The 17,737-nt window shown below is 37.7% G+C and overlaps 1 protein-coding gene across 2 annotated transcripts in view; it reads left to right on the top strand.

Moving 5' to 3' along the window:
* Positions 1-9,463, top strand: part of LOC117411898 (gamma-aminobutyric acid receptor subunit beta-4-like) — a 72,302-nt gene extending 62,839 nt beyond the window's left edge. Inside the window, exons 7-10 of one of the 2 annotated variants that reach the window (XM_058989019.1) lie at positions 4,288-4,440; positions 5,788-6,044; positions 7,853-7,942; positions 8,917-9,463. In XM_058989019.1, the coding sequence (XP_058845002.1) occupies positions 4,288-4,440; positions 5,788-6,044; positions 7,853-7,942; positions 8,917-9,270 (854 nt within the window). In that variant the 3' untranslated portion in view covers positions 9,271-9,463. The remainder of the gene's footprint in view (positions 1-4,287; positions 4,441-5,787; positions 6,045-7,852; positions 7,943-8,916) is intronic. The other variant, XM_058989020.1, reaches the window with a different exon arrangement.
* Positions 9,464-17,737: the final 8,274 nt, after the last annotated feature.

The following is a 17,737-nucleotide window of genomic DNA, read 5'->3' as shown; positions in this document are numbered from 1 at the left end:
TTGTACAGGGTAGACATTCGTATTTTAATTTAAGAAGACTCTTCAATGTTATATATGCTCCGACTTCCCCCTTGCCTGAGGTTGTTGTTTCACTTAATGCGGAGAAGGCTTTTGATCATGTTGAGTGGGATTATTTATTTGCTACTCTGCACAGGTTTGGCTTTGGTCACAATTTTATTTCATGGATCAAACTGTTGTATTCCTCCCCATCAGCCTCAGTTCGCACAAACAACATGCAGTCTGAGTATTATTATTATTATCATTTATTTCGTAGCAGACGCCCTTATCCAGGGCGACTTACAGTCAATTTACAGTACTTCACTCTCCACCATGGTACAAGACAGGGCTGCCCTCTCTCGCCCCTCCTCTTTGCCATTGCCGTTGAACCTCTTTCGATATCTCTACGTAGAAAGCAGGATATTCAGGGTGTAATTCGAGGGGGTCGAGAGTAGAAGGTCTCTCTGTATGCAGATGACCTACTTTTATATATTTCAGCTCCGATGTCCTCTCTCTCCCATGCATTAGCTATATTAGAGCAATTTAGTTGTTTTTCAAGTTATAAACTCAATTTACACAAGAGTGAACTGTTCCCTATCAATACAGCCGCCCATCGATGCCCCCTTGATAACTTCCCCTTCAGAATTGCACTCAATAACTTCACCTACTTTGGTATTTCAGTTACCCACTCGTACAATACACTTTTTAAATCTAATTGTACTCCCCTACTAGAGCTTATTAAATAAGACTTTCTTTGTTTGTCCACTCTACCTCTATCACTTGTTCTGTCAAAATGAACACACTCCCTAAATTACTTTACCTTTTTCAATATATTCCTGTTTTCATAAACAAAAACATTTTCACTCTAGACAAAGTAGTTACTTCATTTATTTGGAACAAACAGCTTCCCAGAATCCGCAAGGATTTCCTTCAGAGAACAAAACCAACAGGGGTATGGCCTTACCTAATTTTCAACTATATTATTGGTCGGCTAACATTCTGAATTTATTCCATTGGTTGCAATCTCATCCCCAGCTAGACAGGCCTGCATGGCTGGTGATGGAAGCTGCTTCTTGTCAGGGTGCTTCACTGCCTGCCCTACTATGCTCCTCCCTTCCATCTCTACCTCTCAGTTCAGGGATAATCCACTGGTGTGTCAATCCCGCCGGATTTGGGTGCAATCGGTCTACAATCCATGTCTATGTCTGCCCCTGTGGATGTAAATCATCAATTTCCACCCTCAGTAGAAGATTCTGCTTTTAGTGTGTGGTACAGAAAGGGTATTAAGTCACTGAGAGATGTATACATTGACAATAATTTTGCCTTATTTTATCAACTCGTCCAAAACTGATTCCATACTGGAGATCTGTCCATATGGTAGAGGAGTTATATCTAAATTGTATAATACTATACAATTTAGATATAGCCAGAATTTATCCTGGATTGGACCCAACCAGTGACAGATGCAAACTAGCTCCTGCCTCTCTTATTCATATGTTGTGGTCATGTCCCAGGTTGACTCCTTTCTGGACTAATGTTTTTGAGTCCCTCTCTCAGACCTTACAAGTGCCGATTGATCCCACCCCTTTGATTGCGCTTTTTGGGGTAGTGCCTGATGATGTCCCTTTATCTGGGCTGCAGTCAAACACCTTGGCCTTCGCAACCTTATTAGCCAGTGGCCTCATCTTGTTTGGTTGGAATCAAGCTGCCCCACCCTCTTATGTTCACTGGATTAGAGATGTGATGCAATTTCTAAAATTAGAAAAATTAAAATACACTCTCATAAATTTTACAAAGCATGGCAGCCCTCTCTCTCTCGTGTTGAGCAGCTCAGACTGCCCTGCCTTCCATAGCATGTTGAAGGGAGTGTGTGATTCTCACTCTGATGTGTGACATTGTAACCACTGTGATGCTCTCTCTCTCTCTCTCTCTCTCTCTCTCTCTCTCTCTCTCTCTCTCTCTCTCTCTCTCTCTCTCTCTCTCTCCCTCTCTCTCTCTCTCTCTCTCTCTCTCTCTTTCTCTCTCTCTCTCTCTCCCTCTCTCTCTCTCTCCCTCTCTCTCTCTCTCTCTCTCTCTCTTTCTCTCTCTCTCTCTCCCTCTCTCTCTCTCTCTCTCTCTCTCTCCCCCCTTTGTTTGTTTTTGTTTTGTTGCTTATTTTATTGTTTAAAATAGTCAGTTTATTGATGTAACAGTTTGTTTTATAGAAAAACCAATAAACAAAGTTAAAAAAAATAACTGCATTAAACAAATATGCATTACATGTAGGCCTACCTTAAATTACGTTTTCTGTTATTATTATTTATTAATTCTGAAAGTCACTTTCATCACTGTCACTTATTAGCAGTTCATTACGCTAATTTACAGCGTTTATTTACAATATTTGCCAGCAGACCCAGCGTGTATTGGAGATAGGCAATTATTTGAGACCCGGCAATTATTTTAAGTTTTACGGTATACAACTGCCGTCTAGGGGCCTGGAAATGCAGGATTTGAATTTTTTAATACACAGCAGTTGCTCATATGGTCAAGGAGGCCAGTGAGTCATTGAATTTACTTCGAACTCTAATCAAAGTGGAAATGGTTGGCGTGCTGTCTTATAGATTATTTCACATTTGTATGATGACTTCATTAATAATATTTTTCACCAATCATAGCAGTTACTGTGACTTTTGATTGAGTTCAGACATACAGAACTTTTTAACTAGCAGCTGCTATGAGTGATAAGAAACAGACATATCGTCTTGATCTTTACAAACTTGAAATGGAACTGAGGCTGCCTACATTACAGCAATTTCAATTACCTGTACATCTTTGTCGGGAGATTTTGTACCTCAATGGAAAAGTAAATTGGAAGGCAGATTTGAGTTAAATAAATGTAAAGCGACAGCCATGCTTTCCTGAAGACACTACACATGGACATTTGAAATATAATTAAAAAGTACTTACAGACTCACTAATTGCATATATGTCTGTTTGATTTTTACTGTCAGTGTTCCGGAACAGTTTAAGCTTAAAGAATCAAAAGATAAATCATTTACATTCTTAAGAATAACATATTCCAGGTAATACTGTTGTATTATTTTGATGGTTTTGCAGGAAATATTGCCAGACAGTCCTCAAGTTGTATAAAGTTGCAAAGGGGACCAAGTGGAAGGAATCTCGTGGGATTCCAAATCCTATTGTCCTGCGATAAAAAAACATGGACAGTGTGGACAGACAAACACCCCAAAGATAAAACAACATGGCATAGTGTGGATAGACAAACACCCCAAAGATAAAACAACATGGCCTAGTGTGGATAGACAAACATCACAAAGGACCAGCAGACTGTAGTGATCCGAAAGACCGATCCGATTGAAAAAGCAGAGGGGAAGCAACACTAAACTCATTTAAACAGGACTGTAGATGACAGAGACCAAGACAATAGATACAACTAGACGACACTTTGAATGTACAGTGATACCCCGTTATAATGCGGGTGTCTGGGTCCATAATTAGGAGACTGCGTTATTTGTGTTTTGCCTGATAACGAATATTGGCATTTTTGTTCCCGAAATTTATTTTCAATGCCCACAAACCAAATTAATGAAGGAAGGAGACACACACAATTTGTAGCTACTCAAATCAACAGTTTATAGGGGTGATTATTCCCGACTCCTGTTAGCCTGGGCCACACCAAAAACAGTCTTGCACTCTCACAGCAGCACATTAATACAGCAGCTTGTCTCACTCTTTAGTACAGCACATTTTTTGGAGTCATTCTTATCAAGAAAACCTCTTAGTTTTTCGCATTATAACAGGGTAGCACTGTACTTGGAGACAATAGCCTCCTTCACTGGTATAAAATACTTGACTGCCTGGCATCGTATCCACTCACAAGACGGTTATCTCCTTGTACAGCCTGCAGTTAGCGCTCCATTAAACTTACACCTGTGCGCTCACGTCCCAGACCACCCCCCTGGCTAGGATTGATTTACCTACACCTACAGTGGGAATAGCATGTTCCGACTGCAGTGACACAGAATCATCTTGTTTTGTGATAGCAAAATATGACAAATTATTTTTATGTTAAGGTAACGTTTGCAAGACTTTGACAATAAATGTATCCATTAGTGTTTATTTATTAAATGAACTACAAACCTTCAATATTTTAATAGACACTGTGCTTATGAAAATTAGAAAATTAAGTGAAATGTTGTACAGTGTACATGCAAGCATTAACATGAAAAACTTGTGCATGCTGTATGTTTCTCTGCCCTGCTAATACCATGCCTTATCTCCTTGTTGCAGGTTCCTATCCAAGGTTGTCTCTTAGTTTCAGGATAAAGAGAAATATCGGTTACTTCATTCTGCAGACATATATGCCTTCTATCCTTATTACTATCCTGTCCTGGGTTTCCTTTTGGATAAACTACGATGCTTCTGCTGCGCGAGTGGCCCTGGGTGAGTCTCAAAGGTTACCTCACTCGAGAGCACACTGTAACCCTAGGACTGCATGCTGTGAACAGTGGCCCTGTCTCAAAGGTTACCTCACTCGAGAGCACACTGTAACCCTAGGACTGCATGCTGTGAACAGTGGCCCTGTCTCAAAGCTTACCTCACTCGAGAGCACACTATAACCCCAGGACTGCATGCTGTGAACAGTGGCCCTGTCTCAAAGGTTACCTCACTTGAGAGCACACTGTAACCCCAGGACTGCATGCTGTGAACAGTGGGCACTGATGAATGAATCTCTTTATTTGCAGCTTTAAAAAAATCTTAAATTGTATATATTTAATCATTTAATTGTAATCATTTAAGCATCTCTTTTTTTTCTTTAAAGAAAGTCCAAGTAAGTAAGGAATATAAATAAGAATTTGGATTCGGACATGTGTAATTACAGTGTGAATATCGACACGTTATGACAAGTGGAATCTTCCTGTTATTCACTCTCACTGGAATTCTACATCTTGTTATTCAGTGATAGCACAGCAGTGTGTGGATAAATAAACGCCAGACAAGCTCACACTATTGGTGAGCCAAATGACTGATTCTGCTTGTCAGAGTCGGAGCTAAAGCTACACAAAGCTCACTTTAGGGTCCAAGCTATTTTCACCTGTTTTTTTACTGTTGTTAGATTTGTGCCTAGAACTCTTTAACTATAAAGGTTACAGGTACATGTCATACATGAAATGAATGTGCACACACTAGGCTTCCATTAAAAAAAAGTTAAACAGTCTGAGACTCACCCTGTTTAGTACAGATAATGAAAACCACAGAAAAAACTATTATTTATGGTTTATAAAATGTCTTTTAGCATGGCCAGCTCAACTTTGACAGTGTAAAATGAAACTTCAACATGTAGGGAACATGGGGGGAAAAAATTGAACAAATTGGATAATAAATAAAGGAATTATGGCCATATATATAAAAGGGACCAAACGAAACCAAAAAAAATGAACAATTGAAAATCTTTTGTAAAGATTTTGTCTGGAAATGTTGGTCTACTGCACTGAGGTAGGTCTGTCTTACAGCGCAGCAGTAACTATGCAAAAAACTCTCATTCAATGCTTTCTCCAGACATGGTCCAATGCCGGAAATACACGAATAGGACCTCATTTTGAAGCAGAATTTTTAACATTAGGCGGACCGTAAAGTGTTGGAAAGACCAAAGCACTTTCCATATAATACTGTATAGATGAATTAAATTTCAGCAGTAATATTCTGACTTCTTTCTTCGTTAAACTGCAGCGATAGCGATTGTGTTTTTGCTGTATGTAAAGGGGGGTTCATTCTCATTCACGATTTCAGGTGTTACCACGGTGCTCACCATGACAACCATCAACACCCACCTGCGGGAGACTCTCCCGAAGATCCCCTACGTGAAAGCTATCGACGTCTACCTCATGGGCTGCTTCGTGTTCGTGTTCCTGGCCCTGCTCGAATACGCCTTTGTCAACTACGTTTTCTTTGGCCGGGGACCCCAGCAGCAGAAGAAACTAAACGAGAAGCTGAATAAGGCAAACAACGAGCGGCCTCGTTATGAGGAGAAGCGCCTGCGAGAGCAGGTCTGCAGGCCTGTCTGTTTGTTTGCTGCTTTATTACACTAGCTCACTTTTTCACTAAGTGTTGATTAAATGAACTGCTTAGTAAATACTGTCCTGAGGTATTCTGCACTTTTGCAGGACCCTCAATAAGGAAAAAAGTGTGAAGCTTGCAGATTTTGTGGGGGTTTATACCACATACTGTATGAAACATAGAGCTTTGAAAATAGTTCCAATAACTCTAACCTAATATGAATTAATATCAATTCGTTGGTAACTTAATTTCCAATATGAAAGAGTTTGCCGTAACAAAATCATCCCAAAGCTCTCGTAATTCACTTACAATGAACACAGAGAAATTGAAAACACAGAAAGAGCAGTGATTTGTAACTGAAAAGAATAGCCAACATTTGAGGTCCACTCCTAGAATGCAACTCTTTCAGTAGCCAATCATGTGACTTCTAAGTGCAAGAGTGAAAGTTTACAAGTGCTTTGGTAAATGTTAGTTTTAAATGAATAACAGTTTACTATTGATGTGGTTGTCTTTCATGTAGGAAACGTGAGATTGTTTTACTGGTTACTGGAATTCTTTTGTTAGCTGTACTTTAACAGTAAATATCTATAATATGTTTAGCACTTCTTAAAAATACACATCCGTCATTTCAAATGAGTTAGACAGGGTTCTAATGCAAAGGGTAGTGAAAGTGCAGATCTAAGTCTTTTTCCAGCAATACATATCTAACACACCATGGGCACCCTTGAAGTCATCCTCCATTGCTTTGCCTTATTGCCATATTTTGTATGACATCACTATAGCAGTGATCCTCACAGTTCTTTGACCACAGGCACATTTGTGTGTTCTCATAAGGTTGAGGGTTTTTTTTTCTTCTTCTAACTGCTTATTTCAAATCCTAAAATAAAAGGAAATGAAATGACAGATGTATCAAATGGCACAGAAGCAGAGATTGAGAGCACAGTGGTAGATTGTAATGACTTTAGTTCCCCTCCTAATACATACATACTGCAGTACCGTAGAATCTCAGAGTTACGAACCCCTTGGGAATGGAGGTTGCTTGTAAGTCTGAAATGACTGTAACTCTGAAAATGAGTTTACAACGGTTTTAATACATGTGTACACCTGCTATCTACACCCTCAATCTGGAGAATAATACAATACATATTGTTATGGTTCTAAAGTCTTAAAACATTACCTGGAAAATAGGCCAAATTTAAATCATTGTAGCAAAAAAACAGATTTAAATGTCAATGAAAACATGCGTTAAGTAGTGCTTGTTTTTATTTTAAACATGCAGCTTGCTCATTCAGCCTCCTTTGGCTTGAAAAAGAAACCTGTGCTTTGTTTAAACCTAAAATGTTCCTAGTACAGTTGCCCATACTTGCTTTGAAATCTGCCTCACCTTTGTCTGGATACATTTGTTGGTACAGTAGTTTAGCCTTCTCCATGAGCAGCACGCCGTGCATAGGAGTGCCTTTGTGTTTGCACTGCACACTGTTCAGCAGAACGGTTAGTTCGTAAGTTTGGTGTTCGTAATTCTGAGATTCTACTGTATTATTTTAGGAACCCTTGCAGGCACAATACTGTGGTCACAGACACAGCTTTGAGGAGCACCGTTCTGTGGTTTTAGCCAAGCATTTTGTATTTAAATCTAATTGATTCCGTTTCACTACAAATGTGCACATGCTTACAAAACTATTTCTTGTAATAATTCTCTTTTAATGATATTCATGTATGCTTATTTTTTATTGCATTTTTCATTGCTTCTCTATATTAATATTGATGTTTTTTCATTGTTTTTTTTCAACATTGAAAGGAATCCATTTCAGCGCAGTATCAAACCAACACCATCAGGTCATATTCACAGCGAAGGAATCTGTATCTCGAAGAACAAAGAAAAGTTGGGGTATATACATTAAGAAATCTTTCTGTAGTTCTGGTTTAGATTCAGCAAATAGTTAAACAGCAACAACTTGTAAAAAGTGGGTCCTGTCTGTTAGTCAATAAGTCCTTAATGTATTTCATATTGTTCTGAAGCAGCATTGTGTAACCCATCTCCCTTCCCATTATTAGCTTCAGTACCATTTCAGTTGTTCGCTGTATCATTGCACAGTTGAACTTTCCATTTCTCCAGTGGTTTTTCTTGTAGTTTTACTTTACAAATAGCCCACGTCACAGCACCCGGCTCTACTGAAATTGTGGGAAAGATTTCCTGCCTGTCAGAGAGGGGGGGGTCACTGAAGGGAAACTGAGTGATGATTTTTTTTTCAGAACAAAAAAATTATAATCTCAAATGCAAAACAAACAGCAAGCTTACTGCAAAATATTGTATTAAATATGTAACAACTCTATGTAAAGTTTGATGCCAAAACAGCTGTATAATAATGATCAACCATTTTAGTTTATTTTAAGTAGAAATATAATTTTGTTGACAGCAGTCAACACAGTGTAGTCCACACTGGATTGTTAAAGCAGTCAGCACAGTGTAGTCCACACTGGATTGTTAAAGCAGTCAGCACAGTGTAGGGCAGCACTGGATTGTTAAAGCAGTCAGCACAGTGTAGTCCACACTGGATTGTTAAAGCAGTCAGCACAGTGTAGGGCAGCACTGGATTGTTAAAGCAGTCAGCACAGTGTAGTCCACACTGGATTGTTAAAGCAGTCAGCACAGTGTAGTCCACACTGGATTGTTAAAGCAGTCAGCACAGTGTAGTCCACACTGGATTGTTAAAGCAGTCAGCACAGTGTAGTCCACACTGGATTGTTAAAGCAGTCAGCACAGTGTAGGGCAGCACTGGATTGTTAAAGCAGTCAGCACAGTGTAGTGCACCACTAGACTAGAGGCTTGTGTGCTGATGTTTTCCTGTGTCTGTATTTCAGGTTGACCCTTACGGAAACATTCTTCTTACTACCCTGGAAATTAACAATGAGGCGCTGCCCTCCGAAGTGGCCAGCAGTGTGAGTGACTCCAGGAATTCGGTCATGTCCGTGGACAGCTCCGGGGTCCAGTTCAGGAAGCAGCTGGCCGCTCGGGATGGATTTGGACAGGCCACTCTCGATCGCAGCGCTGCCCGCACTCGTGCCAACTGCCGTCTGCGAAGGCGCTCGTCCAAGCTGAAGTTAAAAATACCCGACCTGGCTGACGTCAGCACCATTGACAAGTGGTCGAGAATCATATTTCCTATAATGTTTGGATTTTTCAATTTAGTCTATTGGTTATACTATGTGAATTGATGTGCCTCTCCCAGGAGGCTTGGGCCATACTTTGAGAGCAAAATCTGGCTTTTGAGACTACTGAACATATTTAAGAAAAAAAACAACAAAATGTAAAAGACCTCACCGATGTAAAAAAAACAAAACAAAATAAAAAAAAGAATGACTTTAATGTTTAAAAGAATTCTCAAAAAAAAAAAAAAAAGAAAGAAAACATTTCCAGCCTGGTATTTTTTCCTTCTTCTGTTGAAAAAATAAATAAATAATAATAAAAAAATTATAATAGTAACAATAATAATAATAATAATAATAATAATAATAATAATAATAATAATAATAATAATAATAATCCCACGATGGGTTTCGACAAGCCTGCATGGTATTTTTGCTAATAGAAATACAGAGTTCTTGAGCAGAGACATTTCAAGCTAGCTCATTGGATTGGTTCTCATTTCTACATATTCTGGTCAGCATATCTTCAGCAGCACATGAAACTGTGGAATAAGCTGTACGACTCATAAGCGGTGTATGAATGGTTTCTCTTATCATGGATGGAAGTACAGAATCCTCTGTTTTTACTCTGTATAATAACTTTTTGTAATATGTGTTTTTCCTCGGTTTTCTTCATTGGACACCTGGCTCTTTGAATGGCCTACGTTTGGTACCCATCTTGAGCAATGCTACCGGATACAGCAGGCCATATTACAAAGAATTAACTCGGCAGTTATTTACTGTTTGGATAACATGGTGTTCTGAATGCATCAAACTTTTCTAGAATGTTATTAAAGACGCAGCCTAGAACAGTTTAATACATTTCAGACTGATCCAGTAAAACATAAATAACTGTGTGTTATTGTTAAATAGTGTCAAGAGTCTAAATGTGTTGATTTTCTTATCATAATGTTTTGGAGCAACTTCTTGGGGTATTTTTCTTTTGTCTTTTAAAAATAAGCAGTGTTTTGGGAGATTGTCACCTTCACAAGCGCTAGGATTTGTAGAGAGGCACATTTAGACATACTTGCTTTGTATAAAAAACGACTTTAACATGTAATGTATATTCTTTCAATCGCTAAACTCATTAATTGTATCACCATTAGAATGTTTTTTGTCAAGTGCAGTTCTGTATTATTTCTATGAAGTGGTTTTGGGTAATCCACCTGTGTAGATCTTCATACATTTCATAAATACTGGAGATGAAACTCATGACCAGCATTTGAGTTAAACCAACTACATTTGGGAAAGAAGTATCATTATACAAGGGGTGAAATATAGGAAGTAGCTTTTTAGAATCTACCTTGATTAAAATCCAACGGCAGAATAGCTGGGCGAATTGCACTGTGCCAAATTGATGCTGAGCTTGAATTTCCTGAATTCAGCGGATTAATTTAGGGTCAAACTTATTTTCCATACATGGTACTTATTCTGTTATATGAACAGTATAGCCCATGAATGTACATGGAGAGCTGCTGTGTTTATCTCACTCATGAAGATCGCCTTAAACAATATTTCAATAGTTTATCTGGCCTTTCTTATTCGCTGGATAATTCCTTGAACATTCATGGAGTAGCCTTTGAAATATAACCCTGCATATAATTATCAGATCTAGCATAATGTATATCACTGTACTTGGTTAACTCCTGGAAATATTAAATCATTACAGTAATTAAGAAATAACCCCACTTCATTGGAAACCTGTATTTGTGTGTGTGTGTATATATATATATATATATATATATATATATATATACAGGTAGTGGACAAGAAAATGGAAACACCAATGTAAAGTCACTTAATAGGGTGTTGGGCCACTATGGTATCCCGCTCTGTGGAGTTCTCGGCGGACCGTTTTTGATGAAACTGGCTGCTCACGCCCCAGGTTGAAATTTGATCTGCAGTTGCTCACCTATTTTGCCTTGCACTTCAAATTAATGCACGGATATCACGATCCTGGAGTATGCGCTTCCGCCCACTGTTGCCCTTTGCTGATAATGTCTTTCCCTCGGAGTTCCATGCCGACACCACCTTAGGCACCGTTGCTCGTGAAACATCAGCAAGTTGAGCTGTCTTGGTCACTGAAGCTCCTGCCAAATGCGCCCCAACAATCACCCCTCTTTCAAAGTCACTGAGGTCTCCTCTTGCAGCCATGCTAGCCATAATTATAGGCAACCAGGCCTGTCCAGCATTTTTATTCATGACCTTAAGCATGCTGGGATGTTATTTGCTTAATTAACGCATGAGCCACACCTGTGTGGAAGCCCTTGCTTTCAATATACTTGATACATTTACCCAGGTGTTTCCATTTTTTATATATTGTGTGAGTGTTTTCACCTTGGAATATTAGCTGTCAGCTTTATGTTTTTTGGAATGATGTAATCACACGGCTTGTTGGAGACACAGCGACTGTTCATTGCTTTAAAAGGCTAATGGGAGATGGAGTCCCCAATGACTTAATTTGCAAACACTGTGTTGACTATGAATCTTGAGATACTGTGATTCTCGCAAACTACCAAGAATCAGAGCTGCAAGCTAAATATCAAAGCTTAAAACTCTCAGCAAATACAGGTTTTTTTCTTTAATCTGTTCTGTTTTAGCCAAAAGGGCATAATAAAAGACCCCTGCATTTGAATGTTGGATCTATTAAATTGTGTTAGTTTTTAGTCCTGTAATTTTTCTTGTAAATGTTACTAATCTCTTGCATCATGTCTGTTTCTTTATTCTCATGTTTTATAGTATGTTCTGGTAAATAGCCTGGTTCTTGGGTTCACCTCTGAATTCAGCATAGATTCCTGTGTGGGTTCCCTGGTCATCATGTAGGCTGCTGATTGGCTGTGGGTGACATGCCATGACAGGGCAGGGCAGGGGTTGAGAACAAATGCATTCTGGATGTTTTGTTTTGGACAGAAAAACGCTTTTTCTGTGAGTAGTGCTAAAAATGAAAATAGTGAGAGATTTAATCTCTCTCCAAATATGTATCTATTTTAAAAATGATATAAAGTGCTACTGTAAGAAGCGCTTGGTATTCCCCAGAATCATATTAAATACAATTGAAGTTCATTAATTAAAAGCCCACATTTTGAGCAAAAACCATAGAAAATAACCATGGATGTTTGGTTAACACTTTTAAACAACTGTCTAAAGTAAACCAGGGAGCAAACTTCTGCTGTAATCAGAATAACGACTAATACAACTTGAAAATAAAAGGCAGGATTTACATTAAGGAAGTAAAAGTAAATACGTAACATTTACAGGGTGTAAAGAGGCAACGCTGATGAAAAAACAAGCTTTTCTTCTGAGGAGTTTAATGAAGTGTCTTAAAACTATTCCTCAATCCAGACTACTAAAAATACTTTCCATTTTAAGAAAGGAATGAATATGTTTTATTTCATTCCTATCAATTATTTCCCAAGGGTGCTGTTGATCTGCATGTTAACCTGCGCACAAACAGAAGCATACCCATGTGTTTTTATACACATCGATGGAATGCATCATCCATTCTATAGATATTCAGTAAAATACCAGGATACAGTGCAGAACGATTTACTCAATATGATAGACATTTAATAAAGGACTATTCTGGTTATAATTACCAATAGAGGGATTACAATACAGATTCAAGGTGAGAAGGAAGGGTCATTCAGAAAGAAGAAAATGGGCATTTGATATTACTATTTATTTATTTTTTAAAAAATGGGGCGGGGGGCATCATTAGGTGAACTGTTTATCTGTATTTAAAAGTGTTGCTGGCTTTCTTTATTAAATATGTTTTATCAGCTAATCAAGAAACTTAAATGTAAGAATTGTGTGGGATATATATATATATATATATATATATATATATATATATATAGATATAGATATAGATATAGATATATATATATATATATATATATATATATATATATATATATATATATATATATATAATTTCACAAGGAAGGAGCCAGGCATGCATAAGGGACTACTAGAATAAAGACTGCGTGTTTGTGACTTAGTAACAGAATAGGGTTTCCCTTTGACTACTTGGAGAACCGCCCTCGCTGAGGCTGAACCGATCAATCTCCAAAGCCAGAACTTCTCCCATAGGGAAAATAAGGAAGGATAGGAAGGTGAACCAAGGTCTCCCTGGCTAACTGAGTCATCTAGTCGAGAGAGGCCGCATGGAGAGCCTTGCGATCTACACGCAGGCTGAACAAAAGCGCTGGAAATGAGAATAAGAAATAAACACATAAAGAGGGCCAGGGGTCTCCTCCACCCCGGTTGTAAGAGCCACATTCACTAAGTGAGTCAATGACTAGCACGGAAGTTGGGAGAAGCTTGCTCTCCGAGGGGCATGGGTACAAATGAATAGATTAGCAGGAGAATGGAAAACGAAATATAGTTAAAGTTATTTGGCTGGGGGTCCCCTCTGGCCAGCGGGAACCAAGCTACCTCGGGTGAGTTGTCATTTTATATTGATTGAAAACAAAGGTTTTATTTTAAGATTGGATCTGCAAGTCCTGGCTCCAGCCCCCCGAAATATATATATATATATATATATATATATATATATATATATATATATATATATATATGCCGTGTCAATGTATACTAACTTACCATAATTGTTAAGTATATTTTGTAGCTCTTATTAGTATTAGCAGTATTACTATATCACTGCCCTCTTCAGTTTGGATTATGTATATATAACGCTATAGAGGTGAGGTGGTTTGCTGCTTCCTGGTATTAAATCACTTCCTGTGATGCAGCTCAGCTCAACCACATGGGAAGTAATTAGACACTAGGAAGAAACAGTTTCTTTTAATCTGCGTTGTCTGTACAATATATCAGAAAGTAATGTATACAAAACCAAATCTAGAACACAGGAAAAGGGGGACAAGTGAAAAAGTGGCTAATAGTAATAATAGGTAAAAAAATATATAGATATTTAAAAATGGTAAGTACTCCATGAACAGATTCAAGAATTGTTAACCCAGCCTTAAATAAAGAGCAGTATGCCATTTAGCTAAACAATTTGCTCATCCATGAAAAGCTCTAGACCCTGGAGTCTTATAATATGAGAGTCAATCCTCTTATTATGTGCAAAAGTGAATGGAACAAACACTTTGAAATGTAAAGGAACAGAAACTCAAACTCTTTGCTGAGTTTCATCCATATCGTTCTGATTGAAACAGTTGTACATATAGAATGCCAGCAGTTTTAGGAATATCTCAATACTCAATCCTCCGAGCCATTGGTTTAGAGATATAACCCTACTGCAGTATGGGACACTAGGGGGTTAGTCCAATGCTGCACATTCTTTTACTGTTGTGTCGTGGTTTATTTGTGCTGTACTGTGTGTGGGGTAAGAAGAGACTTCAGGAATCGCGTCTTACCTGTTACTCATTGGTAACGTTGAGACTCTGAAGCCCAGTGATGTGGAATTATGAACAAACAAGCTTTGTGTTGGAAATGGAATTTGTTGTGATGAAAAGTTCACCTCTCAGCTCCACGTGACACAAGGCTTTGCCTGTGTGCCATATGACAACATAATAATAAACTTTGATCTGTTCCTCTCTTTTCTTGAGTTTTCAGCTGTGATTTATGATTCATGTATTGTGCACAGTTCAAAGCTTTCTAATTCATGTTTTCTTTCCCGTGCAGATAAACCAGACTTGTAATCAAGTACATGTAATATGACTTCTACTGTACATAGGTCTGACAGCTATTAATAGTTCAGTCAAAAGGGTATCAGAAAATCAGCCTCTGCGGGCTATAGAGTCGACAGTAGTGTGTTTTTTGAACTGCAGCTGCAGACAGGAATGCAGTGGTACTACATGCTGGCTTTGCACCATTTTTGTTCAGTGACATGTCCACATGACGAAAGCTGTGGAACTGTTTAAATGTGATTTTTCTTGGCTCCTGTGTATGTGTGTAACTATATGTGAATTGTACTGTAAATATGAGAACTTCACTTAATATTTCTTAATGCATGTACAAAACAGGGCAGTGCATAATGGCAGCTAGCTTTTCTGCTAAGGAAACGACAGCTTTTGCAGCACTGGCATATTTCTGCAAATTAAATCTGGTAACAGAGCTCAGTTTTCGCATGACTTAAGTTTGGAAAAAAAGGGTTATTTTCGTAACTTTAAATCTTTCGTTGTGTTTGTTTATGCAGAATAATAAATTAAGACACAAGTGAGTGTTAGCACATTTTATTATAGAGATAATAGGATGACATCAACAGCTCAATTAAAAACCAAAAAGAAAAAGAGATCTCACCACTAGTGTAACATTTCAGTCCCTTCACTTTGATATAAACGAAGCAACTCCTGCATATATCCTGCTAGAGACAGTGTAGGGTTTAGCTCATTGCAAAAAACAATAAGAATATGCAACGATATAAACTGAGTTGTACAAGCAGTCATGTGATAAACTTCAACTCAGTTTTGTGGGCTCAAACTCAGGATAGAAGCTCACCCTCCTATTAGATAAGCATTTTAAGGTATACAACATAACTATAAATATGCTTAATTAGAGTATGTACAGATTTATGTACAATAAGTTCTGGGTCTACATTTGTCATAGACACCTTGCTTTTTAGTGGCTAATTCGTGATTATGAACAGTTTATAAGCATTAGTGTACCAATAAATACATTGCTTTTGCCAGTGTTCTAATGTTTTATGAATCTACTGTTGCATTCAGAAACTTGCTTTACACATATTAACATTTTAAACTGAAATGTAGAAAGCTTATAATATTGTTTATTGCAGTTATTTGGGGGTGTTATTGGTGTGCTGATGATCAGGGACAGATCTGCAATTTATTAATTTGCTAAATAATATTTGAATCATATTAGATTGTTTTTTTTATATATTTTGATTGGAAAAAAAAATCTACATAACCAATTACATTCTGCCCTGGAAAAAAAAAATATCTATATATATATATATATATATATATATATATATATATATATATATATATATATATATAATCTTTTTTTAAATTCATTTTTCTTATGTTGTTGTTTGTTTTTTTCATGAACAAGGAAATTGATTCAACTTTTATGTAAAGTTAACAAAAAAAATGTATTCCTTCAAATTTTGTCAGTGCCAATTAATGTATTGTGTAAATCTGCTTTTCTATGTGTTTAAGCAAAACTGTGTTTTTTTTACTAATACAAAATGTATGTGATACAGAAAGAGTTATTATGATTAAACACGCTTTTTACAAATAAAGGATCACACTTAATGGGAATGCAGTCTTTGGTTTGCCCTTTGTGGACTAATTATTAGTTTCATTCTCTTTATGTCCCTATATTTTAAGTGATTTGAAGGACTTATTTGTGTTAGTATTGTATTTACTTAGTTAGTCCTCAAACGGTAAATACATATGTTTACATTTTCATAAAACTGTGGGATACATTTTAAGAATCATTTCATTTCAAGCCACAATGCAGGGTTTGCTCTCTGCTGTAAATACAGTCCAACTGTTGGTATTACCAAGGGATATTTGTTTAAGCATGTTCTAGTCATGAGTAAAACCTGTTCTAGTCATGAGTAAAAACATTTTATTTGCTTTCTAATTGAACTATGAAATTCCCAGAGGAAGGAAATACCCTGATTCATATTTTCTCTCTGAATAAATATACAAAATAAATCCTGGGAAAGTGAATCATAACGTTGCCTGGCTGGTTAAGTTAAAGTCTGTTTTACAATGGCTTCGTATTTCTTTTACAATATTCAAAGAGCAAGTAGCTTGAGACGTTGTTTTAGTTTCTGCTGCTGGCAAACATGCTGAGAGCTTCTGTGTTCTGTTGCAACAATACTTTATGAATATGTTTCTCTAAATCGCTTAATTGAGCTTGCCTGGAAAATCCTAGGTGCAGGGGGTAAACAGCCGTCCTCCCTCCAATTAAATCATGTGACAGTGTGACGTGACTTTTCAACTCTGCCAGCCCCGCTACTCTCTACATACAATATGTACTGTAGAGTATGTGTGCCTGGAAGAGTTTGAAAGCCACGCTGTCACATGATCTGAATGGAATGAGAAAGGCTGCTCAGTGCAGGGATTTAGGATTCTCCAACAAACCCAAGGCGTCTCAAAACCATGGCAACATAAACTAGCAGTACTCAGAATGATGACCACCATAAAATAGTAAGGGAAATAAAAAGAAAATGAAGAAAAAAAGTAGAATAAGGAGGCTGTGTGGTCCAGTGGTTAAAGAAAAGGGCTTGTAACCACGAGGTCCCTGGTTCAAATCCCACCTCAGCCACTGACTCATTGTGTGACCCTGAGCAAGCCACTTAACCTCCTTGTGCTCCGTCTTTCAGGTGAGACGTAGTTGTAAGTGACTCTGCAGCTGATGCATAGTTCACACACCCTAGTCTCTGTAAGTCGCCTTGGATAAAGGCGTCTGCTAAATAAACAAATAATAATAACATTTGAAGAAACTGTACTTCCTCTTAAAAGGGGCGTTTAAGACAATCTTTCTTTCCGGTTCAAAT

This window comes from Acipenser ruthenus, chromosome 16, assembly GCF_902713425.1.
Source record: "Acipenser ruthenus chromosome 16, fAciRut3.2 maternal haplotype, whole genome shotgun sequence".
Taxonomy (NCBI): Eukaryota; Metazoa; Chordata; class Actinopteri; order Acipenseriformes; family Acipenseridae; genus Acipenser; species Acipenser ruthenus.
The sequence above is the reverse complement of the archived record's forward strand: the minus strand, read 5'-3'. Positions and strand labels throughout refer to the sequence as shown.